The sequence below is a fragment of the Ursus arctos genome, unplaced genomic scaffold (genome assembly GCF_023065955.2).
Source record: "Ursus arctos isolate Adak ecotype North America unplaced genomic scaffold, UrsArc2.0 scaffold_16, whole genome shotgun sequence".
NCBI classification, from domain to species: domain Eukaryota; kingdom Metazoa; phylum Chordata; class Mammalia; order Carnivora; family Ursidae; genus Ursus; species Ursus arctos.
In genome coordinates, this window is record NW_026622830.1 from 26,020,060 (window position 1) to 26,039,427 (window position 19,368).

Consider the following 19,368-nt stretch of genomic DNA (forward strand, 5'->3'; position numbering starts at 1 on the left):
TTGTTTAAACCACTCAGCCTGTGGTATTGTTATAGCAGCTTATGCTAGTGTGATTTCTTATAAGAAATATATAAATCTGTGGGGCGCCTGGGTGGCTCAGTCATTAAGCATCTGCCTTTGGCTCAGGGCGTGATCCCGGTGTTCTGGGATCAAGCCCCACATCAGATTCCTCCGCTATGAGCCTGCTTCTTCCTCTCCCACTCCCCCTGCCTGTGTTCCCTCTCTTGCTGGCTGTGTCTCTCTGTCAAATAAATAAATAAAATCTTTAAAAAATATATATGTATATATAAATTTGGTCTTAGTCTGGTTTCTGGTACAGAGCTCCTAAAACCCTTGGAATTTCCTAATGAGAACAAGGAAGGTGTCTCTTCTTATGTTAACGAGGTGACTTTTGGACCCCACCTAAGGACTGCCCAGAGAACAAACCATGTGATTAGAGGATTGAACTTTCAATCCTGTAACCCCCACACCACCTACCCCCCACCCCCGGGGAGGGAGAGGGGCTGGAGTTTGGATCATTCCCCAATGGCCAATGATTTAACCAATCACGGCTCGGTAATGAAGCCTCCATAAAACCCCAAAAGGACAGGTGTTTTGGAGAGCAGCCGGGTTGGTGAACATGTGGAGATGGCGGGAGAGCAGTGCCTGGACAGGACAAGGCAACTCCCGTGTCTTTCCTTGTGAGCAAATACTTATCACTGATGGTGTAGAAACAACCCACACAAAATTATGCAGAGAGAAGCTAAGGCATGCCGCAGATTCATAAGGACTGGAATTCGTGACACTTGAATGAGGTCCCATTCACTCTATCTCCAGAGCCTGGTACACAGTGGATGCAGATAACTATTTGTTTATCGAATGAACATTGTTGTCCTGACAGCCCTGCTAAATCCCTCCACTGGCATCTAGGATGCCGTGGAGATGGCTGCTCAGGTCTCTCTTTGAGACAGCCCGCTGTAAGGAGCGTAGCGGTATGACCCCTTCTGGCCACTCTTCCTTCAGATCTGCCACAGTACTCACGCCGAGGCCACAGTGCCCCTGGGCTGCTCCCTGCTCAGGACAGAGCACAGTGGGGTTATTAGGGATGAGTCCATTTTGGCCAACACAGGATTTCTCTCACGGGCATCTTGTGCTCTGGGGCTCCCCACTGGCCTGGCCAAGACTTGCACAAAGGTGCTGTACGAGCTGTCAATTGCTCGCTTCTCTGCTCCGGATTGACCCTTCAGTATCCGCTCTACCGTCACGGACTCTGGTTGCCTTCTTTACAGGGAGATGTTGATCTTTGCCAGTAGAGGGTGCTGGAGGGGACATTTCAGGAGGAAAGGCGTCGTCCCTTTCTGGTTCTGGGCTGTGCGTGTGGTCAGCAGTGTGTGAGGACGTTTGGTGGTGATTTGCCACAGCCCTGAGCTCAGTGTTCACAGCCCTCAGGCCTGGCAACCCTCTTCTTGCAACAGTCCTAGTGCAGATATCACCCACTTCAAGCCTCACATCTGCAAAGGCGCCCCAGCCCCACCTGCTCTCCAGCCTCAGCAACCCTGGGCCTCTGAGCGCTGCTTCCTGCTTGGCCAGTGACATGAACAAGCGCTGGTCCAGGCAACCCAGCAAAGTTCTTGGCCCTGCAGTGGGCTTCAACCACACCTTCTCCAATGAGGTCTAAACTCCAGCTTAGGGAAGGCACTCCTCCTCCAAGTTTATCCTTCCCTGGCTGTTCTCTTTAGGGTAGCTTTTACTGTTCTCTTTGTATCTTTATAGTTACTTCCTCGTGTAGGCCCACTACTTCTTTATGTTACACGGCCCTGTTTAAATTCCTGCGTGGTTTCTGTCTCCTGGTTGGATTCAGATGGAAACAGCACACTGAAGTCTGAGACTCTCCTACCCCATCCTTCTTCCTTCCCTCCCTACTCCCACAGTGCTCAGACCTGCAACACAGTTCGAAGATCCTCACCACCTCTCCTGTTCCCTCTCCTCTTTATCCTTCACAGACATCACCCCCATTACTCTCCACGTTTAATTCTTTCTTGGCGGTTGCTTCTCGGAGGACCCAAATGGATGGAACTTCTCATCGCACTTAGCATGAAACCCCACAAGGCCCCATATAATCTGCCTTCTGCCCCAAGATCAACGCTGTCCCCCAGCACACATCTTCGTGCCACTCTCCAAGTCATTCTACAGCAGCCTCTGTGGCCCTCTGGAAGTCCCCCACACAGACGGGCCAGAATCCCACCTTGGGGTCTTTGCATTTGCTCTTCTTTCTTTGATACAAGCCTGTTCCCTCGTATTATTCAGAACTCTTCTCAGAATGCCACCTCGTCTAAAAGGCCTTCACCTACCACCTCCCCATCTCCTTTTAGCTCTGCCCACCCCGTTTTTGAAAGAGTTGTTTGTTTATTTATTTATTTAGAGAGAGCATGAGCAGGGGGAGGGAGAGAGAGAATCTCAAACAGACTCAGCACTGAGCATGGAGCCCAACACAGGTTTCGATCCCACGACCCTGAGGGCATGACCTGAACCGAAACCAAGAGTCAGACACTAAACCGGCTGACACACCCAGATACCCCTTAACTCTGACCCTTTATCCTGCTTTGTTTTGTTTCTCTCCAGCACTCATTACCGTGTGCGTGCTATATGTTGTACTTACGTACTCGTTTTTCTGTCTCCCTCCAAGAAGCAATGCCTCATCTACATGGCCAGAGACTGTCTTATTCACTGCTGCATCCCCATGGCCTGGATTAGTACCTGGCATACAGTAGGTGCTCAACAAATATTTGTTAATAATTGACTGAATAAAGGCGTGTCCTTGCCTTTGCTCACGCCGCTCCCTCCACCTGGAATACCTGCCCTTCTCCTTCCTCCCTTTCCTAATGCCGCATATCTGTTAAGACTAAGCCCTAGCCCGTACTCCTCCAGGAAGCCCTCCGTGACTGGCGGGGCTCTGGGTCCCTGGAAAGCAGCTTATTCTTGCCCTTCCTTCACCACCTTGCTCAATTTTAGGTATACTGTGGGGTTTGTGGCAGGTGAAGACTGAGGTGGAGACTGAAGACAAAAGAGAACAGGCCAGCTTTATTGGGGTTAAGAAGAGGAAAGGGCCCTCCGTAGGCTCTAGGTCGGGGTGGAGCTGCAGGGAGGGCAGCCGGATGCAGGGTCACTTCTTCCACTCCTTCTTCTCATAGTCCCACCGGGAGGCCAGGCCTTGCACAGGGTTGCCCTTCATATCCAGAACGCGCTGGAGCTGCTGGGCCTTCCACTCATCCGTCAGGGTGATGGGCTTCTCTGGGAACACTGCCGGGGAGGCACGGGGTGGGGGCAAGAGTGGCTCAGGACCCTGCAAGTCTTCCGCCCTGTCCCCCTGAGCCAGGCTCTCCAGTCACTGGCACGGTGGAACCCCTTCCACCCTGTCCGTCCCCCCACCAGACTCCCTGCTAAAGCTTCATTCCAGGGACCTCTGGGTTCTGGTCCCAGCTCTGCCTTAGACTCCCTGGGAATTGGGCCAAACTCCTTCCCCTTTCTGAGCCTGCTTCCTTACTTTATGGCCCAATAGAACAGGAGCACTGATTCAAAGGTGTCGGAATCCAAATCCCAGCTCCACCCTCCCTTGCTGTGTGACCTTGAACAAGTCACTTCATCTCCGTGAGCCTCAGTTTCCTTCCCTGTCAAGAACAGGTCCTATCTACCACAGCTGTGGGGATGGAATGAGTTACATGTATAAAGCAACTGGTACAATGTGGGACAGATATTAAGTACCTAATATACGGTAGCGATTACAATTACTAAGGTTGCTCCCACTGACTGGGAAGGGCCCAGGATAAGACGGTTTCTTTTCTTCCTAAGGAGGTTGGAGGTAGGAGGAGAGGAAGGGGTGTTCACTTTACAAATCTGGGAAAAGCAGTACTTAACCAAAAGTCTGAAGCTCTCAAGAGGCATTCTAGGTGGCGTGACGTATGCGTCAGAGAAGGGGGAGCTCTGTACACTGTTCAGCCCTTACTTCCTGGTCCATCTGCCCCTGAGGCTGACACAGCCTGTCCTACCTCCTCACGGGTCCTATCGATCCCAGTGGGTGGGAAAGAACAAAAAGATCTTTATGGCACCTGTCAGCACCGAACACTGGGCTAGACCAGGTTCTTCCCAAAATCTCCCTCATTTCATCCTCATGCAAGGCAGGAATTCCCATCACACTGTTACAGAAGAAAGGCGAGGCCATTGGAGGTGAAGAGCTGGGGCACAGACTGCCAGCTCTTCCCCGACATCCCCTCCCCTTCTTCCAGAACAGTGCTTCTTAAAGCTGAGCCGGCCCCAGAATGACTTGGAGAGCTTGTTAAAACACAGATGGCTGGGCTCCCCCCTGCAAGTGTCTGACTTGGTAGATACAGACTGTGGCTGAGAATTTGCACTTCTAAAAGTTCCCAAATGGTGGTGTTCCTCCAGGGACCACACTTGGAGAATCATTGTTCTGTAGTAATAAGCAGTTAGCTATCAAAAAACTACATTTCCCAACTTCCCTTGTGGCTAGACACAATCATGTGGTCATTTCTAGCCAACAGGAGGAGAGCAGAAGGGATATGTGTGCAGCTTCTGGACCTTAAGGAGGAGTGCGTCCCTTTCCCTGCTCTTGGCTGGAACGTGGCTTTCCTGGCTGGAGCTGGGGCGGGCATCTGCATGGCAGGAGGGAAGCTGCATGGGGAGGACGGCACTGCAACACCACACAAGGAGACTGACGTTGCAGAGCCTCCAGACTCTCCCTGGCCTTTTTTGTGAGAGGAACAAAACCTGTGTCCTGTTTAAGCTCTTGTACGTTGGGGACTGTCTGTTACAGAAAAATCAATGGTTAATAACAGCAATCAGTAACAGCACTGTTCATGATTACGTGCCAGGCACTGGCTTACAGCCGCTGAATCCTCACAAGAACCCTGTGATGTGGGCACTGTTATTTCCCTTTACAGATGAAGGAACTGAGGCCCAGAGAGGTAGAGCTCCTACATCCCAACCCAGGCAGCCATGTTCTGCCCTTCACCCTACACCTCCTTGGGGTCTTTTCAAAACTCTGCAGATGAGCGCCAGCGTAGTTGCCCTTGAAGAGCTGGGCTGCTGGCTCTGACCACAAGGGCACGACCCAGGGCGGCCTCAAGGTGAGGGGTTGCCACTCACCATAGACCCGCTGCCACCAGATCAGCAGAGCTGTGAGTCCAAAAAAGAAGAAGACACAGCCCATCACTGTCTTCCACTCGTTGGAGCGGCGGTTCATCTCTGCGAAGGTCTCGTGGAACTGGAGGCGGTACACTGGAGGCAGAGGGGGTGGGGAAGGACGGGCCTTGCGTGTATCCATTCCAAGGACCCTGGGCCAAGTCTTGGCCTCAGGCAGCACCCCCCCCCCCCCCCCCGCTCCAGCAGCAGTTGCTATCCGTTCAGCAAATTGTTATTGAGCCTCTACTGTATGCAAAGCATGGCCAGGAGTAGGCTCCAAATATCAGCGTCATTTAGGGGCACTTCTGGTGGGCAGGACGCATCCCTCCTGTTTCCCAGGGGCGGATCCCTGCCCTCCCACCCACCCTACCTGCCTCTCTGCTCCATCTCCCCACACCACTCAGTGACACCCAGGACAGTCCATGCTTTCCTGCTTCCATATCCCTCTCCACGCTGTTCCCACTGCCAGACAACATCCTCACCATTCAAGGCCAGCCAGAACATGCCCTCCTCTGGGAGGCCCACCAGGATTCCATCTCTCGCTCCTTCGGGTCCTCACGACCCCTTGGACACACCTCACCCTACCACAAAGCCTGTATTACAGTTATCCGGGTTTGTGTTAGCTCCCCCGTTGACCTGGGAGCACCAGGCCCATGGCAAGAACCACCAAGGTGATTCACTCCTGTGTCCCCAGCATCACCTAGCATCTGGCTGTGCACAAACAGCTGACTGAATAAAAGAATAAATGAACAAATGATGAACTTCACTCCTCCTCAGGTGTGCATTCAGGTGTTTGGGCATTTCTGGCGATCTTGGGTGGGGGCCCTTCTTTCTTCTTTTTTTTTTAATTTTATTATTCATTAATTAATTTATTTATTTATTTTTATTTTAGAGAGAGGTGGAGGAGGGGAGGAGGGGGAGCGAGAGGGAGAGAGAATCTCAAGCAGATGCAGGGCTCGATCTCACAACCCTAAGATCATGACCTCAGCATGAGAGGTCATGACCTGAGCCAAAACCAAGAGTCAGACGCTTAACTGACTGAGCCACCCAGGTGCCCTGGGTGGGGGGGCCCTTCTTTTCAAACTCACCCCACAGCCCACTCTCCCCAGCCAGCCCCACCCCGACACCTACAGGCCACCTTCTCGGCATGGCTCAGCTGGGTCCAGCTGCCCTTCTCCTTCTCCTTCAGGGCCCGCTGCTCGGCATTGAGCTCTGTGCAGAAGGGCTCATCAGGCATGGGGTAGGTGCGCTGGGCATGGTAGCTGGTGTAGGGGGGCATCTTCCCCTCACCGTGGGCTGCGGGCACAACGGAAGAGCTGAGTTCAGCCTACCCCTGGGACATCCCTGCTCTATAATATTTAAAAAGAGGGCTGCATTTATTGAGCACTTACTGTGTGCCAAGAGCCATTCTAGGGCCTTCGGGTGAGTTGACTCATTTATTCCGCATCACTCTGAGCCAGGTGAGACTGTTATCTCTCCATTTTACAGATGGAGAAACTGAACAGCTCAGGGGCCGTGAGCAGTACGTGGGCACGGCCAAGGCTGTATTTCAGCCCCTTTGGCTCCAAATCTCATGCTCTCTGGGAGGGTGTGAGGGGAGGAGGGCATGTCGGGCAAAGGCAACGGGTGGACAAAGGCTGAGCGAGATGAACCTGAGACGGCAGACGTGCAGCTGCTCGGCAAACTGTGGGGTGCACACCGCACGCCTTTGTCCACCGCTCAGGGGCACGCCTGTGGAGTCGGCTGGGTGTGAGCCCCAATTCCACCCACCCCAGCTCCAGCAAGCCCCCCGACCTCCGTGGGCTTCGATGTCCTCCTCTGGAAAGCGGGGATAGTAAGAACCTGCTTCACCCTGTTGTGGGAAGGTTCAAGATCCTACACTCGGAAGGGCCTCGCAGAAGCTGCTCTGTAAGTTACAGGCTGGAGGCCGGTTTCACTACTGGCTTCCTTTCCGGCAAGCTTTCCCCGATGGCTAAGCCCTCGAGGGCTCTGCGTGGTGTCCAGGGCTCCAGAGCAAGGCTGGGCACTCGGAGGGTCTCGATAAAGCTTCTGTTTATTGATACCAGGGATGCCCACATGGAAGTCACTGGTACTACCTTGCTAGGATGGCATGGGACGGCTTTGACCCTTTTAATATCTAGGTCTCCAGGCCTCCATTTGTTCACCTGAGAAATGGAGATAATAGCACAGCCTCTACCTCACACGCCGTCGGGAAGACTGAGTGTGTCAGTCTGTGTGAAATGTTGATCGCAGCTCGGGGTACATAGTAAGGGCTCAATAAATGTTATCTGTTATTCTCCCGAGGGTCCAGAAGGCCCTTCTGCTCTGTGGCTGAAGTCTCTCCCGCTTTAGGCCTCTTTCTCCTGACTAGGGTCTGGAAAGGAGTGCAAGGTTCCGTCGGCACCCTCCACCTCGGGACACAAAGGCCTCTGGGGCCTGAGGTTTGGGGGTCAGGTCCTGAGGAAGCTTGGAATGGAAGGGGTACTGGCAAACGCGAGCTTCATGTCCTGGAGGCCTGTGACCCAGGACCAAGGAAGGAGTGGGATTGTGGGAAATGGTCTGGGGCAGGCCCAGGGCCCCCTGCGGGCAGGAGCCCACCCCTAGCCTCGGAGTTGGACATGGTGAGGCAAGCAGGTCTTACCGGCGCTTCCTGGGCTGTGCATCCCCCGAATCCCAGGTCCTGTTTTCCTCAGCACCAAGCTCCAGGCAGCTCTGAAAAACATCTGTGTGTGTGTGTGTGTGTGTGTGTGTGTGTGTGTGTGTGTGTAAGAGAGAGTCCTGCCCCCACTTGCCCTCTGCCCCTACCCACGGAGCCCAGACAGAGAAACCCTTTTTACACAGGTGCTATGTTGGTGGGGTCCCAGGATTTCAAGGTCACCCTCATCCCCCTGACGCTTCTACTCTTGTCTGCTATCCCAATGGAGGTGGATGGGGGTCCTAGACATGTGGGGCCCCCCTCCTGGGACCTCAATTAACCTTCTGAGAAGTGGGAGGAGGCCTAGCTCCTGAGGCAGAGTCTCAACAGTTTGGGGCTGGGGGCCTGGGTTCTGGTTCCAGCCCCAGCTCAGCCAGGCCAAGCTGGGAACCTTCCCTCAAACCCTCCGTTTACTCCCCTCCCAGAGGAAGCTGGGTGGGAGTCCAGGCAGGGAGGGAGCAGGTCCCAGGGCTACCTCTCTGCTCACAGGGCCATCTGCCAAGGTCTCTGCACAGACCGGCTGGCCCCCACCCCTTCCCCCCTAATTGGCTGCCTACGTGCTCACAGAGCCCGCTCTGCTCAATCTGGTGGGGGATGGGGACAGGCTGTGCCCAACCCCCTACCCCCCAGGGAAGTCTCAGGGTTTGGCATCCCAGGAGGGTTGGGGGGTGGGGAGAGGATTTAGAGGAGGATAAGGACCAAACTGGGTCACAGGGAGGAAGAGGAGCACATCTGGGGAGAGGAAGGGAGTATCCCACTTCTGGAAAGAAAAAGGGCCCCCCATATCTGGGGAGAGAGGGGGGCATCAATCATTAGAGCACCACCATATGTGGTGGGGGGGCCCACATCTGGGAAGGAAGGGCTCCCTGTCAGTGATAAGTGGGTGAAGGAGCCCCACATATAGGGGAAGGGCAAGAGTAATCCACATTTGGGGAAAGAGATAGTGCCCCACATGCAGGATAATTCCCGAGGAGTCCTCCACTCTGAGCTTCCAGAAGCCCCCTCACCCTCCTCGATGGCAGGAACCACACCGGCCCTGACCAGTGACGAAAGTTCTGGTCTAAGCTGCATCCCTCACCCGCTGGGCTGGGGCTCGGGCAGCCAGGCTCTCCCACCCATTCACTCACCTCGCGGCTCAGCGCCCAGGGCAACTTAGGTCTGCAGAGCGAGTAACGGAGAAGGGGCCGCAGAGGGACCGGAGCGCGGGGCGCCCGCCCCCGGGCCCGCCCCACAGCCTCTCCCAAGGCCAACCCCCGCGTGGGAACGTCCTGCCTCGGCCGGCGTGGGAGCGCCCAGCCCGCGTCCCTGGGGGCGCCCCAGCCCGCAGCCTGGGGAGGGGCACCGCAGAGTGACTCCCCGCCTCAATCTCTCCGCCCACGGGGGTCCACCCGCGCCGGCAGCGCCTGGGACCGAGCTGGCGGTGTGTCCTGGGCCGACCCGGCCCTCGGAGTCTGGTAGTCCGCGGAGCTGGATCATCCTGCCGCCACACCTTTGTCCATTGCTGTTCTTTGCACTTGGAATGCTCTCTTAGGGACTTTGCAGACCCAAGTGTGGCCAACTTTCCAGCCCAGGCTCAATGCCTCCTGCTCCAGGAAGCCCACCAGCATCTAGAATCTGGGAGCGGGTCTGTGGTGTACCACCTTGCTCCATATACCCAGGGGAGGTGAAAAAAGCCTCCCTCTGCAAATCTTAGCTGTGTGGCCCTCAACAAATAGCCTAACTACTACTGCTGCTGCTGCTGCTTCCTCTTCTTCCCCTTCTTCTTCTTCTTCTTCTTCTTCTCCTCCTCCTCCTCCTCCTCCTCCTCCTCCTCCTCCTCCTCCTCCTCCTCCCCCTCCTCCTCCTCCCCCTCCTCCTCCTCCCCCTCCTCCTCCTCCTCCTCCTCCTCCTCCTCCTCCTCCTCCTCCTTCTTCTTCTTCTTCTTCTTCTTCTTCTCTAAGATTTTATTTATTTATTTGTCAGAGACGGAGAGCACAAGCAGGGAGAGCTGCAGGCAGAGAGAGAAGCAGGCTCTCTGCTGAGCATGGAGCCCGATGCAGGACTCTATCCCAGGACCCTGGGATCATGACTAGAGCCAAAGGCAGATGCTTAACCGACTGAGCCACCCCAGGCGTCCCAAATGGCCTAACTTCTGAGTTCCTGTTTTATTTTGTAGAAAAGGGAGCTAATGGTAGTACCTACCTGACATAACTGTTGTAAAGATTAAATAAGTCAACAGAAAAGCATCAGGCACATTCACTCAAGAATTATTTATTAAGACCTTTTACAGCCGGCATTTACTGAGTGTCTGTTGTTTACCAAGTTAAGTGCTTGGGGACATAGAACCAAACAAAACCAAAAACAGCCCCTGACCTTTTAGGCTCACAATCCAATTCCAAGCAGAGAGAGGCCTGTGCAAAGGCCCAGAGGCAGAAAAACACAGGTGTGTTCAAAGAACAGAGAGAGGCCATCTTGGCCTGTGATAGGCAAAGAAGAGAGTTGGAGAGGGGCTAGACCTCAGGCCATGGTATGGATTTTAGATTTTATTTTATTTATTTTTTTAAGGATTTTATTTATTTGTTTGTTTGTTTATCTATTTATTTATTTAATTTGTCAGAGCAGGGGGAGAGGCAGGCAGAGGGAGCCTGGAGCAAGGAGCCCAACATGGGACTCGATCCCAGGACCCCAGGACCATGACCTGAGCTGAAGGCAGATACTTAACCAACTGAGCCACCCAGGTATCCCTTAGATTTTATTTTAAAAATGGGAGGCCACCAGAGGTAAGTATGGCAGTGATATAGTTCAATGGAACAGAGCATGAGTTTAGGAAATGTGGTGTGGGATTGTTAGAATACTAATGGTGGACTGATGAGTGAGGGCTGAGGGTCCCTTCTGTGGCCTGGGTCCAGAGCTTTCTATGTCTGCCAGCTCTGGGCCTATGAGATGTGTCAGTGCCCACCTGTCCATCAGGGCTCCTGTAGCCAGTGAGGCCACAGGGACCCACTCTAGCCAGTGTCTGGATGGAGGGGCTTAATCCCCAGGGGGTAGATGAGCCTGGAAGGGCAGGGACTCAGGAAAGGTGCTAGAGGCCCTAGGGTGGGCAGGTGCACATCTCCCCTCTGAACTTCGACAGCAACAGACGCAAAGCCATGGGAAGGCAGTGTGGGAGTCTCCTGGATCTCCACCGCATGAAACCCTCAGCTCCCAGGACTGGCCGTGCTTACTCCCAGGAGCTCCTCCTCCCTCTTTCCCATGACCAAGGAGACCCCCCAGGAGGACCACCTTACCTCTTGGATGCTGACCAGGGTTGTCCTGAAGAGTAGCCCTAAGGACAAAGGAAAAGGGAAGACCATCCTTCAGGCAGCCCGAGGAGAGCACACCCTAAGTCTTGCCAGACCTTTCCAGGGGCGGGCGGGCATTGGCTGCACTGGAGTGAGTGGCTGATGTGTAGGCTCTGGTGCGGCCATGCTGGTGGCCAAGCTGCGCCATTTCTGGACCTCAGTTTCCCCATCCCTCACAGGGCTTTGCAAGGAAAGGCATTTGGGCAATGTGACCCTCTGTTCTGCCCTGCCCTCTCCCACCACCGCCCTTCCCCCACTTCCCGCCCCCCTCCCCCGTCGGAACTCTAGGCCCCAGACGCCGGGTGATGCTATGATAAGGAACATCTGTAGGAGAAGCTGGCCCCAGGGCTGAGCATAAGGAGGTGGAGGCAGGCCTCAGGTGGCTCAAGATTGATTACAGAGCCGCACAGCCGCCTGCAGGGCAATAGTCCTGAACCTGGGAACAGTCAGGCTCCCCCATAAGGCAGGTCACTCAGGGGGCCCTGGCCGAGGAGCAGGAGACTCCCCTGGAAACCTTGGAGGGCACTAGAAGGGAGGGGCTCCCGATGGCACATGACAGGCTAGTTACTGCGATGAACCCTACATGGGAATGCAGATTGAGGCTGAGTAAACAGCAGGGATGGGAGGTGAGAGGAATCCGCCCCTTTCCCACTGGCCCCGCGGCTCTGACCCTTCAGGGGGAGCTACAAGAAAGAAGCAGCTCTCACTCATTTTATCAGATCCAGGGAGCCCCCGAGATTCTGCTGAGAAAAGACCTGAGCCAGGGCCCCAGCATCCTGCTGGTAAGACCCCGGACCCCCACTTCCTCCCAGCCAATTCAGGCTTCGGACAGGATCCACCTCCAGGCCCCCGGCCCAGAGGGAATACTGAGGAAGACCTAGGCCTCACACAGGACCGGAAGGCGAAAGTAGAAAAGGTGTTGGACAAAACGTCGGGGACCCCTACCCCCACCTCTCGGGAGCCCTGGGAGCCTGTTGAATGAGGGGAGGTCTGGGACAGGAGGGGCGGGGCCAGAGAAGTAAGGCAGTCGGAGTCTAGGACAGAGGGGCGGGGGAAAGCGAGGGTGAGCGAGACTTATCCTTAGGGGCGGGGACGGCAGTGTAAGAACCGGGCCCCGGAACAGCGAGGAAACGGAGGCACAAAGCCGTTGGGGCTGGTTGGGCGGGCCGGGTGAACAGAGAAGGCATGGTCAGGGTTGGAGGGCGAGGCCTATCCTGGTCTCCTGCAGCAAAGCGGGCTCGGTGCAAGGGCCCGGGATTCCCGAACCCTGTGGCCTGCGGGGAGACGGGCTGCGCCAGCATGAGGATGCCCAGGCGGCAGCGCAGGCTCGGGGAATGTCACGCGAACACCCACAGCTCCAGGGCCAGTCCAGAAAGCGCTTCCGCAACTGCGGGCAGGCGGGCCCGGTCATAACCAACGCCGAACCGGGGCTGCCACGGAGGCCACTAATGGCGGGTATGTCGGCCCTGGGAACTACGCCTGGCGTGGATTTCGCGGGAACGGGAAGGGACCGTGGGCCTGGCAGGCGGAGGAAACCTCCTTCAGGCGGCTCTGACCTCTCTGCACCGCTCCCGCCCCAGGGCCGAAGCCCCCCGAGGAGGGGGCGGTGCTGAGGGTGGGGTCCGGCTGGTGGCAGCTAAGCACGACGGCGACTGGTCACCCACCTGGCCCACGAAAAGCGCGAAGCTCGCAGCGTTCAGCGGAAGGGGAATTTTTTTGCCGAGTTGCAGGGGCGATGTTGGGGCCGACCCCTCTGCCTGTCACTCATGGCCCCTTAGCCGCGCCCCGGAGGCGTCGGTCCTCTCGCCCCGCCCACAAACGGTCCTTCTTCCTGCTCTCGCCACCTGCCTTGTCACTCACTACGCCACCTACCTCCCGCATCTCTTCCCTCCCTTCCCGGCCTCGAGCTGCGGGTCATCCCTACCCAGCCCCTCGGACAATCTTTGTGCCCCCTTCCTGCTGGGCTCCACCTGGCGGCCCAGCGTGCAGCCATCTCCAGCCCGACCCTGACCTGCCAGTCACTGCCGGCCCCGCCCAGCGCGGCGGGCCTTCAGGGCTTACCGGGTCGCCGGCCTCGCCCCTACCCTGAGAGGCTCCTCCTCCACCGCTCAGCCGCCGGCCGCCCGGGCCCTGTCAGTGCGTCCTGCCCTGCCTTCACTAGCCACGCTAAACCCTTGCCCTGGCCTCAGCCCTGCGCTTCCAGTCTTCTGTGCCCTCCGCACGGCGACCGACTCCACTCCCTGGCCCTGCCCCGGCTGTCATCCTGCTCGTCGCCTCACGCCCCAGCCGCGCCCCCTCCCTGTCCGTCACCGAGGCCCCGCCCGCAGGGCACAACCACGCCCCACGCCCCGCCCCCGAGGCCCGGCGCCGACCGTCACTCCTCTCACCTCTTCGGCCCGCGCGCTCCAGCCCCGCCCTGTCCGGCCCCCGGGCCCCGCCCCCGGCCCTCTCCGGGTCCTGCGTGGCTGTGGGTAGGGAAGCAGGGCGGAGCCCCGCGCGGAAGGAGGCGGAGGCGGCGGGGTAGGCGGAGGCGGTCCCGGGCGGGGGGCTGGCACTTGCCCCTCGCCGCCAGCGGGAGAAGGAGGTGAGGGTTCGTCAGAACCTGCCGCGATGAAACCCCGGGGCCTGGGTCCTCGTCACCGCCCCCTCACCTGGGCAGATATATGCAAATACCAGGCATACGACCCCCTAGCTGATATCAGGTGCGGTGAAGCTGGGCGCCCGGAAGGCCCCCGTCTAGGATTCTAGTCCCAGCTCCATCCTCTGCTGGTTTCAGTCCGTCTTCCCTGCTCCCCCCACCCTCCACGGCCTCGGTTTCCGCATCTTTGCAAGGTCCGTCACATTGGGCAGTGAGGGCGAATGCCATGGTCTGAGGGGGGATTCTCCCAGAGGCACCCGCACCAGTGACGTATCAGCCAAGCTATGGATGGAGCTATGGGTGGGGTGGGCACTACCCCAGAACAGAGCAGCATGGAACTCTGTTGAGTTTTCTATAAATGTCAATTAGGTCGAGTTCACTGAAAGTGTTGTTCAGATCTTTCATATTTTTGCTAAATTACTGTTTTATCAGTTACTGAACAAAGTGTTGATATCCACAAGTATAACTGTGACTTTATTTCTTTTTCAGATTTTTTTTAAAGATTTTATTTATTTGAGAGAGAGAGCACAAGCAGGGAGGAGGGCAGAGGGCGAGGGGGGTAAAATAGACCCCCGCTGAGCGGGGAGCCCTTGATCCCAAGGTCCTGGGATCATGACCTGAGCTGAAGTCAGATGCTTAACCAGCTGAGCCACACAGGTGCCCCTCTTTTTCCAAATCTATTCGGTTTTTGCCTTACATGTTTAGGAGTTTTGTTGATGAGTACAGACACACTCAGGATTGTCATGTCCTCTTGGTAAATTAACCCTTTAATCATTATATAATGTCCCTCTTTATCCCTGGTGATTTTTCTTGTTTTGAATTCTGCTTTGTCTGTTATTAACATAGCCACTTCAACTGTTTTTTTAATTTGCAGTTTCATGGTATATTTTCTCCATCCTTCTTTTAATCTACCCATATAATTATATTTAAAGTGGGCCTTGTGTAGGCAGAATATAGTTAGGTCTTGCTTTTTTTTTTTTTTTTTTACTTTAATCCAATGATTGCTGTCTTTTAATTGGTACACTTATGTAATAATTGGTATGTTTATGGAATTATTGAAGTGCAAATTTAGGTCTGCTGGGTTATTATTCTTTTTTTTTTAAGATTTTATTTTTAAGTAATCTCTACACCCAGTGTGGAGCTTGAACTCACAACTCTGAGGTCAAAAGTCCCACACTTCACTGGCTGAGCCAGCCAGGCACCCCTACCTACTTCACTTTTGACAGTCTATTTAGTGCTGACAATTAACCACTTTAAGTAAAACATAGAAGCTTTACAACTGTGTGGGTGCCTTTACTGTCCCCCTTCAGGTTTTAGCTGTCATATGTATTACATCTACATTCACTGAAACACCCCAGAAAATGCTGATTTGTGCTTGCAAGGCATATATATATATTTTTAAGTCATATATATATATTTTTTAAGGTTTTATTTATTTATTTGACAGAGCGGGAGAGGACAAGCAGGGGGAGCAGCAGAGGGAGAGGGAGAGGCAGGGGCAGGCTCCCCGCCAAGCAGGGAGCCCAGTGCGGGACTCTACGCGGGGCTCAGTCCTAGGACCCTGGGATCACAGCCTGAGCTGAAGGCAGACGCTTAACCATCTGAGCCACCCAGGCGCCCCAACGCCTATAGATTTTAAGGAATCTGACAGGATGGGTGCTTGGGTGGCTCAGTCTCAATTAAACATCAGACTCTTGATCTCAGCCGAGGTCTTGATCTAAGGGTCTTGAGTTCGAGCCCCCCATTGGGCTCCACACTGAGTGTGGAGCCTACTTAAAAATATAATAATTTAAAAAAGAAAGAAAGAATTTGACAGGAGAAATAGAATCTATTCTATTTACTCGTCTCTTTACGTCTTTGTTGCTTTTTGTTTTGTTTTGTTTTGTTATTCCTAAAGTTCCAAGTTTCCCTCAGAAATCATATCCTTTTGGCCTGAGGACTTTCCTTTAGCATCTTTTAGAGAAAATTCACTGATGATAAATTCTCTTCGTTTCCTTCATTGACAAGGTCTCTATTTTGCTCTCATTCCCGAATGAATGTTTTTACCAGATGTAGACTTGTGGGTTGACCCTTCTTTTCCTTTCACCACTTTAAAGAGGCTGTTTCACTGTCTTCTGGCCTCTGTGGTTTCTTTCTTCCTTTTTTTATTTTTTATTTTTTTATTTTTGAGGTTTTTTTTGTTTTTGTTTTAATTTGTTTGAGAGAGAGAGAACACACAAGCGTGAGGGGGAAGGAGCAGGGAGAGGGACAAGCATATTCTGAGCTGAGCTCAGAGTACAGGGCTCAGAGCTGGAAGCAGGGTTCAATCTCAGGACCCTGAGATCCTGCAGGACCTGAGCAGACCCCATGGCCTCCATGGGTTTCTGATGAGAAATCTATAGTAATTTGAATGATTGTTAACCTATTCGTAAAGTGTTTTTTTTCCCTCTCTCTCTCTCTAAAGATTTTATTTTTAAGTAATCTCTATACCCAACTTGGGGCTCGAACTTACAACTCTGAGATCAAGAATCACATGTCCTTCCAGCTGAGCCAGCCAGCCGCCCATAAAGTGTTCTCTTTTTTTCCGGCTGCTTTCAAGGGTTTTTTTTTTTCCCTTTCTGTTGGTTTTCAGCAGTTCGGTTATGGGGTATCTGGGCATGGTGGTCTGAGTTTATCCTATTTGGAATTCGCTGAGCTTCTTCAATCTGTAAATTTATATTTTTCATCAAATTTGGGAAAATTCAAGTCATCATTTGAAGTTTTTTTTCCCCCTGGGGGCACCTGGCTAGCTTCTTTGGTGGAGCATGTGATGCTTGATCTCCCGGTTGTGAGTTCGAGCCCCACATTGGGTGTAGAGATTACTTACAAAATAAAATCTTTTAAAAATTAAAATAAAATAAAAATAGTTGTTTCCTGCACCAATAAGTGTCTCCAGTGACATGAATATTAGATCTTTTGATATTGTCCTATATGTCCCTAAGTCTCCGTTCAATTTTTTTTTAAAGATTTTATTCATCCATTAGAGAGATTGAGAGTGAGTGAACGCATGAGAGGGGAGAGGGTCTGAGGGATAAACAGACTCCCCACTGAGCAGGGAGCCAGGTGTGGGACTTGATCCTGGGACTCCTGAGCCGAAGGCAGTCGCCCAACCAACTGAGCCACCCAGGCACCCCAGTCTCTGTTCAATTTAAAAAACATTTTTTTCAGGGCACCTGGCGGGCTCATTTCGTGGAGCACGTGCCTGTTGATCTCAGGGTTGTGGGTTCAAGCCCTATGTTGGATGTAGAGATTACTTAAGATCTTTAGGGGCACCTGGCTGGCTCAGTCGGTTGAGCATCCGACTCTTGATTTTGGCTCAGGTCGTGATCTCAGGGTCATGAAATCGAGCCCCTCCTTGGACTCTGCACCGGGCATGCAGCCTGCTTAAGATTCCCTCTCTCCTGGGGCGCCTGGGTGGCTGAGTCAGTTAGGCGGCTGCCTTGGGCTCAGGTCATGATCCTGGGGTCCTGGGATTGAGCCTCATGTCTGGTTCCCTGCTTAGCGGGGAGCCTGCATCTCCTTCTCCCTGTGCCCTTTCCCACTGTTCTCGCTCGCTCTCTAATAAATAAAATATTAAAAAAAAAAATTCTCTCCCTCTCCCTCTGCCCCCCCAAAATAAAAATAAATAAATAAATAAATAAATAAATAAATAAAATCTTTTAAAAAAATGTTTTTCTTCGGCACCTGGGTGGCTCAGTCAGTTGGGCGTCTGCCTTCGGCTCGGGTCATGATCCCAGGGTCCTGGGATGGAGCCCCATGTCGGGCTCCCTGCTTGGCGGGAAGCCTGCTTCTCCCTCTCCCACTTGTGTTCCCTCTCTCGCTGTCTCTCTCTCTCTGTGTCAAATAAATAAATAAAATCTTTAAAAAACTAAAAAAATTAAAAAATAAAATCTTCATTTGGTTCTTTTTTCTTAGTGTAACAGTGATCTTTCTTTCTTTCTTTCTCTCTCTCTTTTTTTTAGTGGGCAGCAAAGCAAAGTTTATTGAGTGATAATACAAAACTCCCGAAGAGGGAGGGGACCCGAGAGGGTTGCCCTGTGTAACAGCGATCTTTTTAAAAATCATTTTATTAAGGTGTAATAGGCATACAAAAAGCTGTACATATTAAATGTATACAACCTGGCGAGTTTAGAAATAAGTACACACTTGTAAAACCCTCACCGTAGTTGAGGCCCCGAATTAATCCATCACCGCCAAACGTTTCCTCCTGCCTTATCCTTCTCCCAGTCTTTATTTCTCTTTTGCTGTAAGAGCATTTAACATAAGATCTTCCCTCCTGGCAAGTTTTTGAGTTACAATGTTAACTACAGGCCCTGTGTGATGGACTGGATTTCCAGAACTTTTTTTCTTTTTTTAAAGATTTTTTTATTTATTTATGTGACAGAGAGACAGCCATCGAGAGAGGGAACACAAGCAGGGGGAGTGGGAGAGGAAGAAGCAGGCTCCCAGCAGAGGAGCCCGATGTGGGGCTCGATCCCGGAACGCCGGCATCACGCCCTGAGCCGAAGGCAGACGCTTGACGACTGCGCTACCCAGGTGCCCCCTGGATTTCCGGAACTTATTTGCCTTGTATCACTGAGACTTTGTCCCTTTTGACCAATGCCTCCTTATATTTTGGTTCCTTTAAAAAATAATTTCTATTTCTCTGCTGAGAATGCCTGTTCTTTCATCCATTTCTCAAGCACTCATCTTTCCCTCATGGAGAATGATCACGACTGTCTTTGTCTGACAATTCCAACGTCGGGGTCTCTACAAGGTTGGCATCTATGGATTATCTTTTCCTTTGAGAATCAGTTGGGTGTGCCTTATTGAGTAACCTTGCATTGTACCTTAGATATTTTAAATATTACCTTGGGCGACGCTGGGTACTGTTAAAAGCCTCTGAAGAATTTATTTTTTTTCTTAGCAGGCGAACCTGGTTAGAGTCAGACCACATGTTCTGTCACCTTGTGGGGGCAGTGATTCTAATATCCATTTTCTTTTCTTTTTTTTAAAGATTTTATTTATTTATTTATTTATTTATTTATTTGTCAGAGAGAGAGAGAGCACACACAAGCAGGGGGAGTGGCTGGCAGAGGGAGAAGCAGGCTCCCTGCTGAGCAGAGAGCCCCATGCAGGACTCGATCCCAGGACCCTGGGATCATGACCTGAGCCAAAGGCAGATGCTTAACCGACTGAGCCACCCAGGAGCCCTCTAATACCCATTTTATTTTCAAAGCCCTGGTGCAGGGCTTAGTCTGGGACTTGGGCAGTGGTTTCGATGGTGGCTCAGTACTCAAAGCCTTGTCATCCTTCTTGGGGTACGTTCCACACAGGCATAGCTTGGGGTTGAGCCCAGGACTTGCATTGGTTTGTACAGAGAGTTACAGGGTTCCCTTTATCCACTCTCTCCTTTCCAGGATTTTCTGCCCATTTTCTGCTCCCAGGGGCCCCTTTTTCTGGTCCTCTGGTCAAAAATATGAAGTTCCCTGGGCACCTGGCTGGTTCAGCTGGTGGAGCACACACGCAACTCTTGATCT

At 53.0% G+C, this 19,368-nt stretch overlaps 1 protein-coding gene across 3 annotated transcripts; it reads right to left on the minus strand.

Annotated features, from left to right (window-relative positions):
• Positions 1–3,043: 3,043 nt before the first annotated feature.
• On the minus strand, positions 3,044–13,441 carry LOC113258460 (cytochrome c oxidase subunit 4 isoform 2, mitochondrial). 3 transcript variants are annotated; one of them, XM_026503230.4, is made up of 6 exons: positions 13,255–13,441; positions 11,140–11,177; positions 7,820–7,901; positions 6,310–6,474; positions 5,143–5,274; positions 3,044–3,279 (listed from the first exon to the last, which is right to left on the minus strand). In XM_026503230.4, the coding sequence occupies exons 3-6, from the start codon at positions 7,899–7,901 to the stop codon at positions 3,143–3,145; spliced, it is 516 nt and encodes a 171-aa protein (XP_026359015.2). In that variant the 5' UTR covers positions 11,140–11,177; positions 13,255–13,441; the 3' UTR covers positions 3,044–3,142. The 3 variants fall into 3 exon arrangements, with proteins under 3 accessions (XP_026359015.2, XP_026359014.2, XP_026359016.2); XM_026503229.4 differs by lacking the exon at positions 13,255–13,441 and adding an exon at positions 12,858–12,942; XM_026503231.4 differs by lacking the exons at positions 11,140–11,177; positions 13,255–13,441 and adding an exon at positions 9,001–9,126.
• Between the last annotated feature and the right edge of the window lie 5,927 nt (positions 13,442–19,368).